Below are 16,286 nucleotides of genomic sequence, written 5' to 3' on the forward strand. Positions count from 1 at the left end.
TCTCTCGGCCATATCAACATCACAAGATAATCCCAACTTAGAGTCATCATTACGAGTGTATTGTTCCTCTACTGCAAATGGGGTTCCAACTGAAACAGTTGAAATGGAAAATTTCTCCCGCGACAACAGGACTGACAGCTTCAGAATACTTGGCACAGCTTTCTACCAAGGCAAGCATAGAATTGTAAGAACTTGTCCTTGGTTCAGTCAAGCAAGCTCCATTTTCATTCCCAAACAACAAGGCGGTTTTAGCAGGATCTGCAAGTTTTTCAGTTACCTCAACATTTCTTCTATGTTCTGCAATTCCACCTAATCCTTCTCTTACATTATTTCCCTGGCATGACACTATCAGTAGCATCTACGGCATGAGACAAAGGAACATCATTCATCAGTTTCATTCTACCATCATTCAGATTTTTTTTGTCTGACATACCTACATATGACGATTTTGCCGCCCATAATCGATTCATCCTCAAGAAAGCCTATGCTGTCACTCTTCCCTGGGCTTTGGCTAGCATTGGGAAGCTTAACAATCAACCTACAGCTACTTCCATGATCACCAACAGGGATATCAGGTGTCTTTTCGCATTGTGATGTTTTTTCTGCTGCCATAACCTTGTTGACTGATCCAGACCCACCAGAATGAGTTTCCTTATGATTTCCAGATACATTAGCTACATGAAGCCCATTGCTTGACTGATGACTGCAGTTTGTAGAGCCAACTAACTTGCTAGTGTTCCTGATCCAGCTACTGAACTCATTACTTCTTCCTTCCATGAAGAATCAATTGGTTTCACTTGATCACCAGGATAAGAGTGGCTATTGCTCTGAGGTTGACTGGTACTGGGCTTCTCCTCTTTGTGAGGGTTTTCCTCTGTTTAATCATTTACTGATCTTACACCTTGCCTTAACATCTGACGTCGTATAAACATAGTTTGAGTGTAGCTGAAAGGAAGAAAGTGACTCTTCATCTTCTTCCAATCCTTGATCTTGGCCTTGCCTTGTCGGTCTCGTGAGTGTCGCAATTACTCCCATCATACCAATGCTTGAACTCTGAGTTTGATGACAACCAATTTCACTTTCACATGATCGGATACTTCCTCGCAATAAAAAATCTTCTCCATCTTGTTGAGCCTATCAACGAATCCTTCTACTTGTAACGTGTTAGAAAATTTGAGTAGATCAACTCGAAATCCAAGGTATCCATATCTATCCTCTTGACCACGGCGTTACCGGAACTAAGCACGATTGTGATATGGATTTTTTAAAGCGGAACCAAAATTAGGATAAGAGAACTTACGACCTTTAATATCTTGTGCACTATGATCATAGTGCGAGGCTTCCTCGAACTTGCTTGTCATGACCTTAACCATGTACCTCACAATTTTCAAGATCTTGCGTCGCTAGATGCTAGGATAAGTCTGTGACTTGTCTCTGTAGATCTAGTATCTCGTCTTGGTGCTACGATCATGGTGCGAGGTTTCCTCTTGCCAATCACGATCACGACCACGACGACCATATATGGGATCTAGGAGCTCTGATACTAACCCTCGGGCTTAGCACATATGGTAAGTGCACGGTATTCTGTCCGAATCAGGCAAGGATCGATCCCAGGGTTTCATCGCCTGCAGATCCACCATGCTCCTGTTGACTGTTAATGTGGCAGTTCCACATTTTTTAAGGAGCTCTGATGCCAATTGACGCCAGACAGGATAACAATGATCCTACGGGCTATTGAATTCTACGACCTGTTAATTCGAAGAGGAATAAGAAAAATAATGACACTATCGAAAATTTATATTAATCGAAAAACTATCTCTTAACATCAACTAAACAATTATTTATATAGACTCCAAACCTAAGATGCAAAAAAAGGAAAGAAATCCTATTCGAAAGAAAAAGACTCACAATCCTCAAGTTCCTAAATGGACTCAAAATTCAAAAATACAAAAGATGGATTACTAAAAATACCCTAAATATAAAAAAACAAAAAATTACCCAAAAAAACAAAATTGAATAATAATAATAATAATAATAATCCTTATTTGCCTTTCCTATATATACTAGTACTTGCACCTATAATACAATCTCATTTCTAATTTCCTAGATGCACAAACTATTTTCAACTGAAACCAATTACAATTATAACAAAGAATTCTTAAACGAAAGATAAATATATTTAAAAAACAATTCATGTGTTATAATAGTAAGGAAATGCATATAACATCACTCCTCTTTGTTTCTTATGTGGATCCCAAGTTGACGTGATGTAGAAGAGAAACACTCTTCTTTGGAAAACAAAGTTTTCATGAAGTTAGAAAGTTTTTGTTTTTACAAATTGAGGGAACACTACCTCGTTCACATTGTCTAACCTTTCCACATGAGGTGTCAGTGGTAAGCAGAAGAGTTGATAAAAGGGTTGTATTTTTACGGTAGGAGTAATCAATCATTTTGTTGAAGTTCGTGTAATTAAGATTTAAGGGACTTCAGCTGGTGGGACTTTTTATGCTATAAAGAGCTGGGAGGAAGCTCTAGCAATAAAGGAGGGGTAGGGACAGAGGGGTGTGATAGTTAAAGGAGATTGAAAAAATACTGTAATAGACAAGTGGGGTTGGTGATCGAGAAGATCGCTTAGAAAGAGGCCAATTCCTCTTTGACCTTGTGCAAACAAGAAGGGGTCCTTTGGGCGAAAGGGGTGTTAATAATGATATGAAGGGATATTTTGTTGAGTGATCTATTGAAGAAGAGGTGGACGACGTATTGGTTGAAATTGATGTCATCACTAGACTTCCGCTACAAAGGAGTGGGAGAAAGCTTAAGTGATAGACATAGGAGAGATGGAGATGAGTGTGATAAACAAACGACAAGGGGGAACCTGCGACAAACAAAAGAGATGGGAAAGGTTGGAATAGACAAAAGAGAAGAGGAAGGAAGTGATCAATAATTTAGGAAAGGTGGAAGGAAGATAATGCTATAGAAGTGGAAGAGTAGAGCAAGTCACCTAAGGGGAAGGAGATTTATCTCTATAAGGAGGGGCCCTTCCCTAAAAGGGGTAGGGGTAAATAATTGTTTGGTTGAAGTTGGTGTCACTAAAGAATTTCTTTACGCTTCAAAGAAGTAGGAGGAATCTCAAAATGATGGATAAAGGAGAGGTATGATAATCAAAGGATATTGGAAAAAAGTGAAACACCATGCAACATTAGGCTGGGATTGATAAAACAGAGGAGGGAGGAAGATTGTTCCATATAATAAAGGAGAAGAGTAAAACAAGTTGCACTAATGGAGTGGGGTTGGGGGTGGAGGATATCTATGTCTAGAAGAGGGTAGCTCCTCTTTGGTCAAATGCAAATGAGAAGGGACATTCTAGGGCGGGGACAAGGGGTCTTAACAATGGTATGAAGGGACTTTCTATTTGAACAATCTATAGAGAAAGGAGTTATGAGCTATTATTCTGTAGAATGGGTTAGGTATAAAAGTTATTTGGTTGATATTGATGTTATTGATGAACTTCCTTCCGGTACAAGGGGTCGAGGGAGGAGAGGAGGCAAGTTTCTGACTAACGAAGGATATATGGGAGGAAGATAGTTCTAGAAGAAAGGGGAAGAGTCACGATTCAAAATTTTGTTTTGTGCCACACGGAATGGGCGAAACTTACCGTTCTGCCTGCACATCGAAACCGGCACCAAACTAGTGACAATTTCATGGCGTCATCGCCAGGAAGAATTGCACGCGTGCCAGATGAAATCGTGCGTGCGACAGCATGGGTAGCGTCACCAAAGTGTCGCAGTTGTCGGAGGTGTCGTGACACAACGTTTCTACTTTCTAGCGACGCCGAAAGCATCGCGGGATGCTTCCAGCGCCGCCAAAAGCGTTGTCGAATGCCTCTGATGCCGCCGAAGGTGTCGCTAGATGCCTCCGGCACAGTCGAAGGCGTCCAGGGGTCGTAGGCGCATCACGGGCGCGAGGTGTGGGGTTACTGTAAACAATTCCTACTTAACTGTAATTTTAAAGAGGCTTTCATAAACCCTAATTAAATTATCCTAATAAAATATAAAAAATATATTTAAATTTTTTAAAATTAATAAATTTTATTAAATAATATTCTAAAATTATTTTTACTGATTTAAATTTTATTTAAAAATTTTAAAAAATTCTTTAAAAAATTTAAAAAATTCTAATAAATCAAATTCATATTCTTATATATATATTTTTAATTATTATGTATTTTTTTACTATTTTAATGTTTAATTGATATTCTAATTTTTTTTACTATTTTAAATATATATTATTTAAATAAATAAATAAATAGTTAATTTATATGATTATTATATATAAAATAGTATTTTATATTAATTTATATAATTATAATTATTTAATCTAAACATTGGAGAACTATAAAGCTTATCTAAGTAAAATATTTCTAGAACTCTTCCATTTGATTCACACAACTCCTTTTAGTATTAGTAATATAACATATTATGATATTATGATGAATCAATTTTAATTTGAGTTATTGATAGATCAATTTTTTTAAAGAAAATTATATTTAATTATTTTTCTAACAATATTTCGTTGTTTAATAATGGAGAACTTATATAAAATCAATATATAACTTATTTTTAAATTATACACAATAAATATCTGTATCTAATAATTATTATATATAAATAAAAAATACTGAAATCATATCGGCACGATACGATACCGAAACCGTATCGTTCCAGTTTGGGATCGAAACCTTGGCACGAGTCGAGATTTTAAACCTTGAAGAGTACACAACATGCCACATAGGAGGAGGAGATCTATGTCTAGAAGAGGAGAGCTCCCCTTTGTGGACAAGAATAGACTTTTTCTTATTGTTTAGAGATTGTTCAACAATGATATGGATGGATTTTCTATTAATAAATTTAGAGAGTAATGGATAGATGAGGTATTATTCTGAATAAGGGAAAGGGGTAAACAATTATTTGGTTCAAGTTGGAGTTGTTGAGGGACTTCCTAGAAAGGGTGGTTGGAAACTCAAGTGATAAACAAAGGAGAGATATAAAAGAGTGTGATTGATCAAGGCAAAGGGAAATGGTTGTTATAGAGAAAGGAGACAGGGAAAGTTGCGACCAATGAAGGAGAGGGTGAAGGAAGATTGTGTAACAGAAGAAAGGTGAAGATTGCAGTAAGTTATAATGTGTCCATCTGAGTAGAGAAGGGACATCAAGTAAGATGGGGGACGCATATTTTGTGACTAGAGATCATAGAGGTGAGCATGAGAGTGAGAGAAGAAAACAATCACATTTGAGAGGGAGGTGTGCACGATTGCATTCAATAGAATGATGGGTTATAGGTGGATGGAGTAAAAAAAAGTGGGGATGCTGAAACTGATAGCATTTGCGATTTGTATAGTGATTTGGAGAGGGAATTGTTCATGCTGGTAGTTTTTCATCTTTATTTTTGTTGATGTGCTTTGATGAGAATGCTGAGATGTGTATGCCAAGTCAATAGAAAAGAAATAGGAGTTATTAGTTAGTGCAGTTTAAAAAGATGATACAATGAGAAACTAGATTAAATTGGTACATACGTTCAAATAGGATATGTAGATTTTATAATGATAAATGAGGATTTAAGAATTGAAGGGAGAGAAAAAATTACACAATCTAGTTAATTTAAGTGATCTAAGATTATTTGAGTGGTACAAGGGGCAGTAACCTCACATAGAGCTTGATAGAGAGTTGAGACAATACCCTTTTCTAATTGTTGGGACTGACAAGCAACTTCTTGTTGTTTTATTCATTGATAATCTTGATATGCTTTGATTACATGATGATGGAATCAAGCACCGGTGCCCTCTTTTTACATAATGTGCCTCTAATGATGACGTGAATGTCTACAGGTACCCTTATGAAGTTATTCGTGTGGTTACTTCTGATGGATATGTCCTGCTTTTAGAGAGAATTCCAAGGTTTACCTAGAATTACTTTTTAGGTTCAATTGTTGGTCTCTTAATTACTATTTTTGCTCAATTTACATGCACTAATTTTCTTTTCAGGCGTGATTCTGCAAAAGTTGTCTATTTACAGCATGGAATATTGGACTCCTCAATGGGGTGAATATTGTCTCTTATCATTTGATGCTAATTACTTGTTTAACATAGTCTTTTACCATTTGATATTGTTTTGAATACTAGGCTTCTATTTAGTAGTCTAGGTGATATATTGTCACCCTAGTATTAACTAACCTATGTTTTGTTTGGTATGCAAATTTTTTGTGTTTAGTTTCTATTTTGTGAAAAAAATGAACTTTAGAATTCAAAAGAAAAAATAGGAACAAGTATTTATCTATTCTTTTTACACTTTGAATGGTATTTTTTTATTTAAAAAAATCAAAAATAAAGTTTAAAAAAAACATTGGAACGTTTTTATTAACATATACATTACTATTGCAGAATTCTAAATTTGTCCTTTCTCAATATTAATTTTTAATTTAACAAAATTGTTTAACAGCAATACTATGTTTCTTGTCTTTAAATCTTTTTGGAAGTTTTGATGTGAAAAAAGTTAAGTAGTAAATGTTGATCTCCCACTAACTAGTCCATTACCAATTTTCAATTGAGTGGTGTCTATGTTTGGACAGTTAACACCTAAGTCAAGATAGTTGCAATAGAGAATATTTTGCAAGTTACAAACTAACATCTTCACAACATGGATACCATTTTAATTCATTGCATGTTGACAAATATTGATGCACTAGAAGGATGTTTAGGATATTGAGATGTGAAACAATATCAATTGACTTTATTTAGGATGATTATCTATCTTTGATCATAATTATCTATTTGAAGGTGTATATTCATAGTATCTACCAATGTAGTATTTAAATAGATAACTAGACCTGCAACAATTGGTGATGTATGCAATATATAAAAAAAATTAATTTTAATTCTGTGATGCGAAGAATTAAAAATTATCAATTTGTAGATCATAATTATCTATCTTAGGTTATAATCGGTTTGAAGATGTGTATGTTTCATGGTGTCTAACAATTTAGTCTTTAAATAGATTACTAGGCAGTCATACTGATGTATGCAATATGTAAAGAATTAGTCTTCATTTTACAATATGAAGAATTAAAAATTAAATGAGAAAATGTAAAAAAATTATGATATATATGATGCTTGTTCGTTAATGAAATGCACTACATGAAATTCACCATATGGTTAATCACGAGTTGAGCACTCTTTTTTCTATTTGTATTTTTTATGCTACTTTTCTAATTATATTTACTTTACAATTATTAATATTTAATTGTTCTCATATTTTTATATTTTGAAGATTTTATCTTCAAGGTAATTATCATATTATGAAAATGTCATCATTATGCCAAATTCTTTAATCTATGCTTGAAAATCTTATCTCATTTAGGTTGCATGGGCAAAACTTAGGCAGTGTTTGGTTTGGTTATTTCCATTTCATTTTATGAGAAAAGGGAAAACATTGTTTGGTTGGCAATTTCCACATTTGTTTTCTAGAAAAGGATATATCATTTTATGGGAAAATAGAGAGTCTAAAAGTCATTTTCTAAGAAAAGGAAAAACACATTTTTAAGAAAATGAAAATGAAACCAAATGCTCTCTTAGCTTTTCTCTTATCAACCAAAATTGGGACAATCATCATTCAGGGATCATCATCATCACAAAAAATATGATGATATTGGGCAGGACACTCATTCTCTTAGTGGTATCGAGCACTATTGTTTGCACTTAGGTTAGTGTGAATGAAGATGTAGGCTTCGACTGCAAGAGAAGAGGTTTCACTATGGAAGACTAGTGGTGTGGGTTGACATCGTGTACTTAGAGAAAGATAGGGAAATTCACCTAGCTTCGTGGGGGTGGGGTGGTGTGTGGGTGTGGGTGGAATAAAACTTTATCAATATTCATATTAATTTTAACGTATATTAATATTAATAATAAGCAATATTAATTTTTAGGGTATGCTGATATTAATTATAGACAATATTAGTATATCTAAATTTTATTAATATCTATGAGATATACAAATTGATATTAACATTCATAAGTTATTCTAATGTTGATTATACATTATATTTTTATAAAAAATAAATTATATTTTTTTATTAATTACAAAGATTAAGATCAACTTTTTAAACTTTTAATATTAATCATCTAGACAGCTTTAGTGTTGGATGTATGGTATTTGAAGAATAACATTTTGATCAGACACTAAAGCTCTAGAACGAAATGATATTTTAAAAGTTAATTTAAACCAAGTTGTATTGAGAATGATTAAATATTCAAATAAGCAATTTGTAAACTAAACTATAAAATGACCAACGGCTTGTATAATGACTTTTCAATGATTCTTATTTTCAAAATAGCAATGTTGTTTCACTGGTTTATGGCATGGCACTTGCGTTTCTTTCACAGTGATTTTATTATAAATTCTGTCAAAACTTTTCTTCAACCAAATGTCATAAACATTTCAAATCTTGATTTTGGCTGCCTTGGGCAACACTTATTGCCCGACCTGTGTATCAAAATCAAAATCTACACTCCTATATGAAACTAATCATAAATTCATAATTGGTTAAATCTATAAAATTCTGTTTCATATCCTCGGGAATTGTCAAATAAAAACCATGTGCTATTTCTTCTTTCCTGTGCAAATCATTTCCTGTATTGAACTCAAATTCTCATTACTTTCCACAAGTTCAAACTAACAGCTATTGACATCCATGCATATGTTCTTATATGTATATGCCCCCGCGGGTTGGAGCAGTTGGTACTTGCATAAGTGTTTGATGTAATTGTATGTATGATTCAATGCCTCCAGGGCGTAGCTGAGTTGGTACCCAAGTGGTAGACTTGCATCAATGGGCAAGGGTTCGAGTTGCGGTTGCAGCAAATAACCAAGGTTTAAAATTTCGACCCGTGCCGAGGTTTCGGTCTTGGATCGGAATGATATGGTTTCGTACCATATCATGCCGTGCCGATATAGTTTCAGTATTTTTTACATATAAAATATATTAATTAAAAACTAAAATATTTAACATAAATATTTAAAAAATAAATAATATAAAAAATAATCTTTAAAAAAAGAAAAAGATATGAAAATAGATAAATAAATAAATAAAAATTTTATTATAATATTTAAATTAAAATAAATGAAATATAAAATTAATTAGATAATTTTATTAGGGTTTAATAAAGTCTCTTTAGATTATCTCCATCATAGCCAGGAGTGGATTAAAATAATTAATCTAAGTTTAATTAAAAAAAAATCTGAAATCCGACACCACTCGCGAGCCCGCACGACTTCGGCGGTGTCGAGGGGTTGCGCGACCAGCCATGGCCGCAGGGATTGCGTGACTCCTTCGGCGCGACCGCATGGGTCGTGCGACCCCTTTGCAGCGACCGCAGGGTCGCACGATGCCTCCGTGGTAGCATTGGAAGTCCGCTGCTGTTGTAGGGTCGAGCGACCCCTCCGCTATGACCACGGGGTGCGCAACACGTCGCACCTATGGGTTTGGTGCCGAGGTCGTGCCAGTGTAGATCCCCGAGCGGAACGAGATGTTTCGCCCATTTCGACTGTCTCGGCACGACACTTTAAACCATGCAAATAACCCTCCCACTTAGGGGGCGCTCAATACCTTATTTACCTCCCTTCATCCCATCGTGAGGTTGGCGATGAGGAGCGCTTTCCATGAGCGTTATCATGTTTTGCATCAATTGTATGTATGATTCAAATCCCTACGAGCATAGCTGAGTTGATACTTAGGTGATTGATTGTCACATGAGAGCAGAGATCAATTTAGGAACAATCCCTTGGGAATAAAATCCCTCTCACCTAGAGAGGTCACTCGATCACCGTGATTTACTTCCTTCATCTCGCTGTGGAACTGGCGGTGAGGGGCGCTTAGGGTGAGCGAGTCACCTTTTGCCACATTGTATGTATGATTCAATCTTATAAACATTTGAAATCTCTTAATTTTACATACCATACTACAAATATGCACATTATAGATTTGAAACCTCAAGCATACAACAATATATTTTCTAAGATTAAGTAGATCAGATAAACTTCTTGTATATTCTATGATCTTCCTGTATATGCCACTTAGGTAAAAGACTTGTCTGCTAACCTGAAAAATCTTAAGGCTATACTTATTTGTGGAACTCTACAAGTAGCCAAAGAAGTGGTTTCTTCTAAATTGGACCATTCTACAAAAAGTAATAGCAAGTTATGTTCCCAAGTTCACAGATTGAATTTCATAGTTAATTTTGACAAACTCAAAGTAACTTTAGTAATGATGATTTAGATCAAAGAGTTCACATATTTAGGGTCCTGATGAGCTACTTGCCCTAATGATGAAACCCAAATAGAATTTGGGGGGATCCAATGCGTAAAATGCAAGACACGTCCCCCTTTAACTTCATCAATAGTAGAGGCATCTGTCCTTATTAATGATCAATCCCAAGGTTTAAAATTTTGACCCGTGTCGAAGTTTTGGTCCTAGGGCGGAACAATACAGTTTCGGTATTGTATCGTGTCGTGCTGATACGACTTTAGTATTTTTTTATTTATATATAGTAATTATAAGATAAATATGTTTATGGTGTATAGTTGTTTATTGATTTTGTATAAGTTCTCAATTATTGAACAACTTATTTTGTTAGAAAAATAATTAAATATAGTTTTCTTTAAAGAAAATTGATTTGTCAATAACTCGAATTAAAATTGATCTATCTATAATAATAAGTATATAATTAATATAAAGATATTACTTTATATATAATAATTATATAAATTAACCATTTATTCATTTAATTAATTATTAATTAAATAATATATATTTTAAATAGTAAAAAAATATCAAGTAAAAAAAATACAAAATGATAAAAATGGAAGTGTCATCGGACGCTTCCAGCACCGCCAGAGGTGTCCCGCGACGCCTTCGGTGCTACAGGAGGTGTCTTGCGACGCCTTTGGCACCAAAGGCGTCACAGGACGCTTCCGTCGCCTTCGGAGACCTCCCGCGACACCTCCAGCGTCACCTGCGATGCATCCGAGACAGAAATGCCGCCGGTGCCGGTTTCGCTCGACCAACGAAACTGTAACGACATTTCATTTGCTGATCAATCCCATATAAACCTAGATTTCTCATTTATTTGATTTCTTTTACATTCGACAATTGGTACCAGCACACAATCAATCATAGTGAAGTGTTAGAAGGTCACTATAATGTAGCTGTTGGAACCCCAAGGTTGTTTTGGTGTGATCAACAAGTTAAGGTAGGTCCTGTTTGTTTTAACCTTGTGTCTAAGTGTGCAGGAGCTTAGGAACACAGGTAGTTGAGCGGAAGACGCAGCTAGCGAGAAGGACGGCAGTCCGAGGGACGAGGTGTTGCGGAAGAGTACACCGGCGGACGAGAAGGAAGCGTGCGGTGGTTCCGAGGGACGAAAGCTGGAGCGGAAGATTGCTCGGAGAGCAAGAGACGCAGCTAGCGAGAAGGACGACACGTGGTGCGTCCGAGGGACGAAGACTGCGGATGAGTACGCCGGCGGACGAGAAGGAAACACGCAGCGATTCCGAGGGACGAGAAGCCGGAGGGAAGCTCGCTCGAGAAGACCGGAAGTTGGGTTCGGGTGAGCCCTTTTCCGGATGGCAGAGATCACCCAAGCGAGCGGATCCGGAGGAGAAGAACCGGACCAAGGAGGGACTGAACCAGAGAAGAGGTCGCGGACAAAAAAGTCAACGCTGTTGACTTTGGGCTCCGGGGCGCCCGGAGCCATCCGGTGCGCCCGGAGCCATCCGGGGCGCCCGGAGCCATCCGGGGCGCCCGGAACCTGATTTTGACCAGGATCGCGATTTACGCGATCTGAACGTTGGGGGATAAAGTTTTATCCCCCAGGGCGCCCGGAACCCTTCCAGGCGCCCCGACCAAGGCTATAAATATAACCTTGGTCCAGAAGCTTTTCATCAACTCAGTAATTAACATTCCAAACACTTGTGCGCTCACTGTTCTTGTTTAGCTTCTGTTTTTTTGCTTTCACCGGTGTAAGAGGCTTCTCCGCCCGAAGGAGTTTTTAGTGCGATTACTTTCCTTGGATTAACAACCTCCCCGGTTGTAACCAAGTCAAACACGGTGCCTCGTTTCTTTCTTGTATTTCTGCTTAGCTAATTTTATACAAGTGTTAGTTTAAGAGTTAGAGAAGGGTTGCTTTTGTTTTTGATTTTACAGGGCTATTCAACCCCCCCTTCTAGCCGGCCCAACGGTCCTACAGTAGCCACCACCATTGGGCCTCACATGTTGTCGATTAGAGATAATTTGGGCTATGAATTATAGTTTGGATCTTGATTGAAATGTCAAGCTTGTGGGTTTAAACATGTTTGGTTAGTGGTTGTGCCTGAGAAGTTAATGGATCTCCTCTCATCAAAGTAGGCGTGACATTAAACGAATATGACTAATACTATTGTATCATGATGTCGATTTTGCTGCTTGCAAGTTTTGAAATATGTTTTGTGAGTTCATATGTAGATTAGAATATGTGTATGGATATCTAGGTGCCTTTCATGCACTGGAGTTTAAAGTGTATATGTAATTATGTGATTACCATCTAACTCTTCTATGTTACATTTTGCTAGGTGGGTATCCAACGGAGTTGTTGGTTCTCCTGCATTTGCAGCATTTGATCAAGGTTCTTTTTTCTTCAGATAAATTAACAATGGAAAAATAATTACTCATCATCCAACAATGTTCCTTTTTCAGGTTATGATGTCTTTCTTGGAAATTTACGAGGATTAGTATCAAGAGAGCATGTCGACAAGAACATCTCCTCACGCAAGTAAGCAAACATTATTCAATATTCCTTGCTTCTATTGACTCAACAATTGTCCAAGGATTTCCTATAAGAAATTGTTAATTGCCAAAACCTGACTGAACATTAATGCACGTTCAATGGTGATTTTTAACCAACTTCTTGGATCCTCAGCTGGGTGATTTTATTTGGTTTGCAAAGAGCTCTGGTTTGTTTTTAAATTAGGAGGATGAAAATTTCCTTTTTGGAATTATCATTAAAAACTTAACTCCAGGTAATCTCTTATCCAAATTCCCACTTTCTAGTTCCTCTGGAGTTTTATTAACTAAAGAGAAAGCCCAGCATGTGATATTTGTATCATTCCATGTTTCTTTAATTACGAGGTTAGACAAACAGGTGCAACTTTAGTCATTATCATTATCATTATCAAATATACAACAGAACATGGAGTACTAATTTCTAGTGTGGTTAGATTTATTAGGCATGCAAAGACGCCCACGCCCAAAAAGCAGTGAAATGCGAAATTGATACAAATTTTTGACTTCTTTATGACTCCATTATCCAACAGTTATTATTAGTTTAACTGATTATGTTTGTAGCAGAATGTTTCTATCATAAACCAAATTTGTGCAGGTATTGGAAGTACACGATCAATGAGCATGCAACAAAAGACATGCCTGCAATGATAAACAAGATACATGAAATAAAAACTGCTGAACTAAATGAGCTTTCTAAACCTGATTCAGACGAAGAAGTGTGCGATCAGCCTTACAAACTTTGTGCCACTTCTCACAGCCTGGGAGGAGCAGTCATGCTGATGTATGTCATAACATCTAGAATCAATTTAGTACCTCACAGGTTATCAAGATTGATCTTGTTGTCACCTGCGGGTTTTCACGATGACTCTACTATAGTATTTACAATTTTAGCGAGAGTTATGCTGCTACTTGGGCCTCTGATTTCTACTGTGGTTCCGGGACTCTACATACCGACTCGGTTCTTTCGTATGCTTATCAACAAGTTGGCCAGAGATTTTCAGAACTATCCTGCTTTGGGAGGCCTTGTTCAGACTCTTATGAGCTACGTCGTCGGTGGTGACAGTTCAAATTGGATTGGAGTGCTTGGCTTGCCTCATTATAATATGTATGACATGCCTGGAGTGTCACTTTACGTCGCCCTCCACCTCGCTCAGATAATGCGCTCAAAGAAATTTATAATGTTTGATTATGGAAGCGCAGCTGCAAATATAGAAGCATACGGATCACCAGAGCCTCTGGACCTTGGCCAACGTTACAATCTCATTGACATTCCTGTTGATCTAGTTGCTGGTCGAAAAGACAAGGTTATTAAACCTGCAATGGTGAAAAGGCACTATGCGCTTATGCGAAAGGCAAACGTTGAGGTGTCTTACAAGGAGTTTGAGTATGCTCATCTGGATTTCACATTCTCACATAGGGAGGAGCTTTTAGCTTATGTCATGTCTCGCCTTCTTCTGGTTGATCCACCGCAAAAGCACCAGAGGACTCAAGCCACTTTGAGGCTTAGAAAACCAAGTGGAAGCCAGACGAAAGCTGAAGGTAATAACACTGAGCATAGTGGAGCAGAAGAGATTGTGCCTGAAAATTGAGATGATGAGTCTGTTTTTGTTAGTTGACTATGAGAACTTGTAAGTTCTAGGCTTCTTCAGCTCGATCCATCACAGTCATTACTGTCCTGGCATCTGTAACCGTGGAATTTTTTTCTGCAACCCCAAGATTGAACTTCTTGGTTTCAAAGTTTGAAAATTTCTTAGTTGCTATCAAAATGTTGATTCTCCCTCCAGATATATATTTTGTATCTATGTTCACTAAGATCAAACTAACCACTATTGATCATGCTTACTATAATTATTAGACTACCTTTATGCTAATTATTCTTAAAGATTGGCAATTGTTCTATTTAGTTGTTCTATAGGTCTGTTGGTTCCCACTTACTGATAAAGGCTTTGATTGTTGGTATAGTTCCTGCTAGTCCAGAAGGGCAGGTTGACTAAGCATGGGATTTGGTCCCAGGGTTGTAATCGGGTAGACTTTTGTGTAATTAATTTTTAGTAAGGTAATTTCGTTAGAAAGGGAGCTTTGATGTAATGATAAAATTACTATCATAAGATTTAGAGGTTAATCGTGTCTCGGAAATAGTTTTTTAGTTTTTTGTAAAACCAGTAAGGTTACATACAATAGATGTTTTTATGAGATCTATATTGGCAGTGTTGTATTTTTGTAAAGGTAATTTAGCTAAGTCAAACTGAGCTTCAAACTAAACTGTAGTTGACATGAGTATTCAAATTTGATGCCTTTTTTTTCATTGAGCTTGAGCTGGTTGGCTACAACTTTGTTTGTTTAATGTTATTTATTTCGATAAAAATTTATTTAATCGATTAATGGTTTTGTTTGTTTTTTCAAATTTTTTATTTATAAGTATAATAAAAGATACATTTATGAATATGAGTTATAAATTTTATGTTGATCTTGTTCATAAATATTATTTATGAATAATTTATGTATATATATAAATCATTAGATGATCATTTTTTGAAAAAAATAAAAATAAACGTGCACCCCATTAGATATTTTATATTCAAAATTCTTTACTTCTAGTGTGTTATTGTAGCAGCTACAACTTAGTTGCTAGCTTCTACGCATAGTGGGTACTTAGTAGCTGTTTTAAATGATTTTAATTGATTTAAAATTATTTTAATTATGTTTAAATAATTTTGACGAAGTTGATAAAGAATTTTATATAATAATATGATTTAGGGTTTAAGATTTTAGAGTTTAGGATTTAGGATTAAATATATTGTGTTAAACTGATTTTGACTCATTTAAAGTGATTTGGATAAAGTTTAAATAATTTTGATAAAGTTTAAATAATTTTGATAAAGTTGATAAAGAATTTTTTAAATATGATAGTAATTTATGTATACAAATTTTGATTCAAATAAGATAGTTAATTTTTCATATTTTAGCAACTATCAAGTAGTTTTTATACCTTGTAGTAATTATTGATATCCGTGATTTATCTCCTCTGTATTGGTCCTGAGACGGATTGGCGGGGACGCTGAGGACGAGCATATTCGTCTTTTACCACCATGCCACCATAGTTGTACTTAAATCCTAAATCCTATCTTAAAATCTTAAATCTTAAATCTTAAATTCTAAACTCAATACTATTATATTAAAATACCAACTTGATTAAAATTATTTAAACTTCATCATAATTATTTTAAATTAATCAAATCACTTTAAAATAATTATAGCAGTTATTTAATAGCTTTTACACGTGGTAGCTATTACAATAATATTGAAAGTAAGAAACAATATTATAATCGCTACTGGTAGCTATTACATATTGTATTACAGTGAAAGGTGATAACCTTCACCCCGGGAGCCACTTCAGGACTGACCCATACGATCTGGAAGGG

At 35.7% G+C, this 16,286-nt stretch overlaps 1 protein-coding gene across 1 annotated transcript in view; it reads left to right on the plus strand.

The window, feature by feature from the left end:
• The window catches only part of LOC122046842, a 30,746-nt gene extending 16,136 nt beyond the window's left edge, over positions 1–14,610 (plus strand). The window contains exons 5-9 of the mRNA XM_042607745.1: positions 5,885–5,953; positions 6,041–6,097; positions 12,654–12,706; positions 12,778–12,853; positions 13,460–14,610. Coding sequence (XP_042463679.1) covers positions 5,885–5,953; positions 6,041–6,097; positions 12,654–12,706; positions 12,778–12,853; positions 13,460–14,453 — 1,249 coding nt within the window. The 3' untranslated portion in view covers positions 14,454–14,610. The remainder of the gene's footprint in view (positions 1–5,884; positions 5,954–6,040; positions 6,098–12,653; positions 12,707–12,777; positions 12,854–13,459) is intronic.
• Positions 14,611–16,286: the final 1,676 nt, after the last annotated feature.

This window comes from Zingiber officinale, chromosome 2B (assembly GCF_018446385.1).
Source record: "Zingiber officinale cultivar Zhangliang chromosome 2B, Zo_v1.1, whole genome shotgun sequence".
Classification (NCBI taxonomy): Eukaryota; Viridiplantae; Streptophyta; class Magnoliopsida; order Zingiberales; family Zingiberaceae; genus Zingiber; species Zingiber officinale.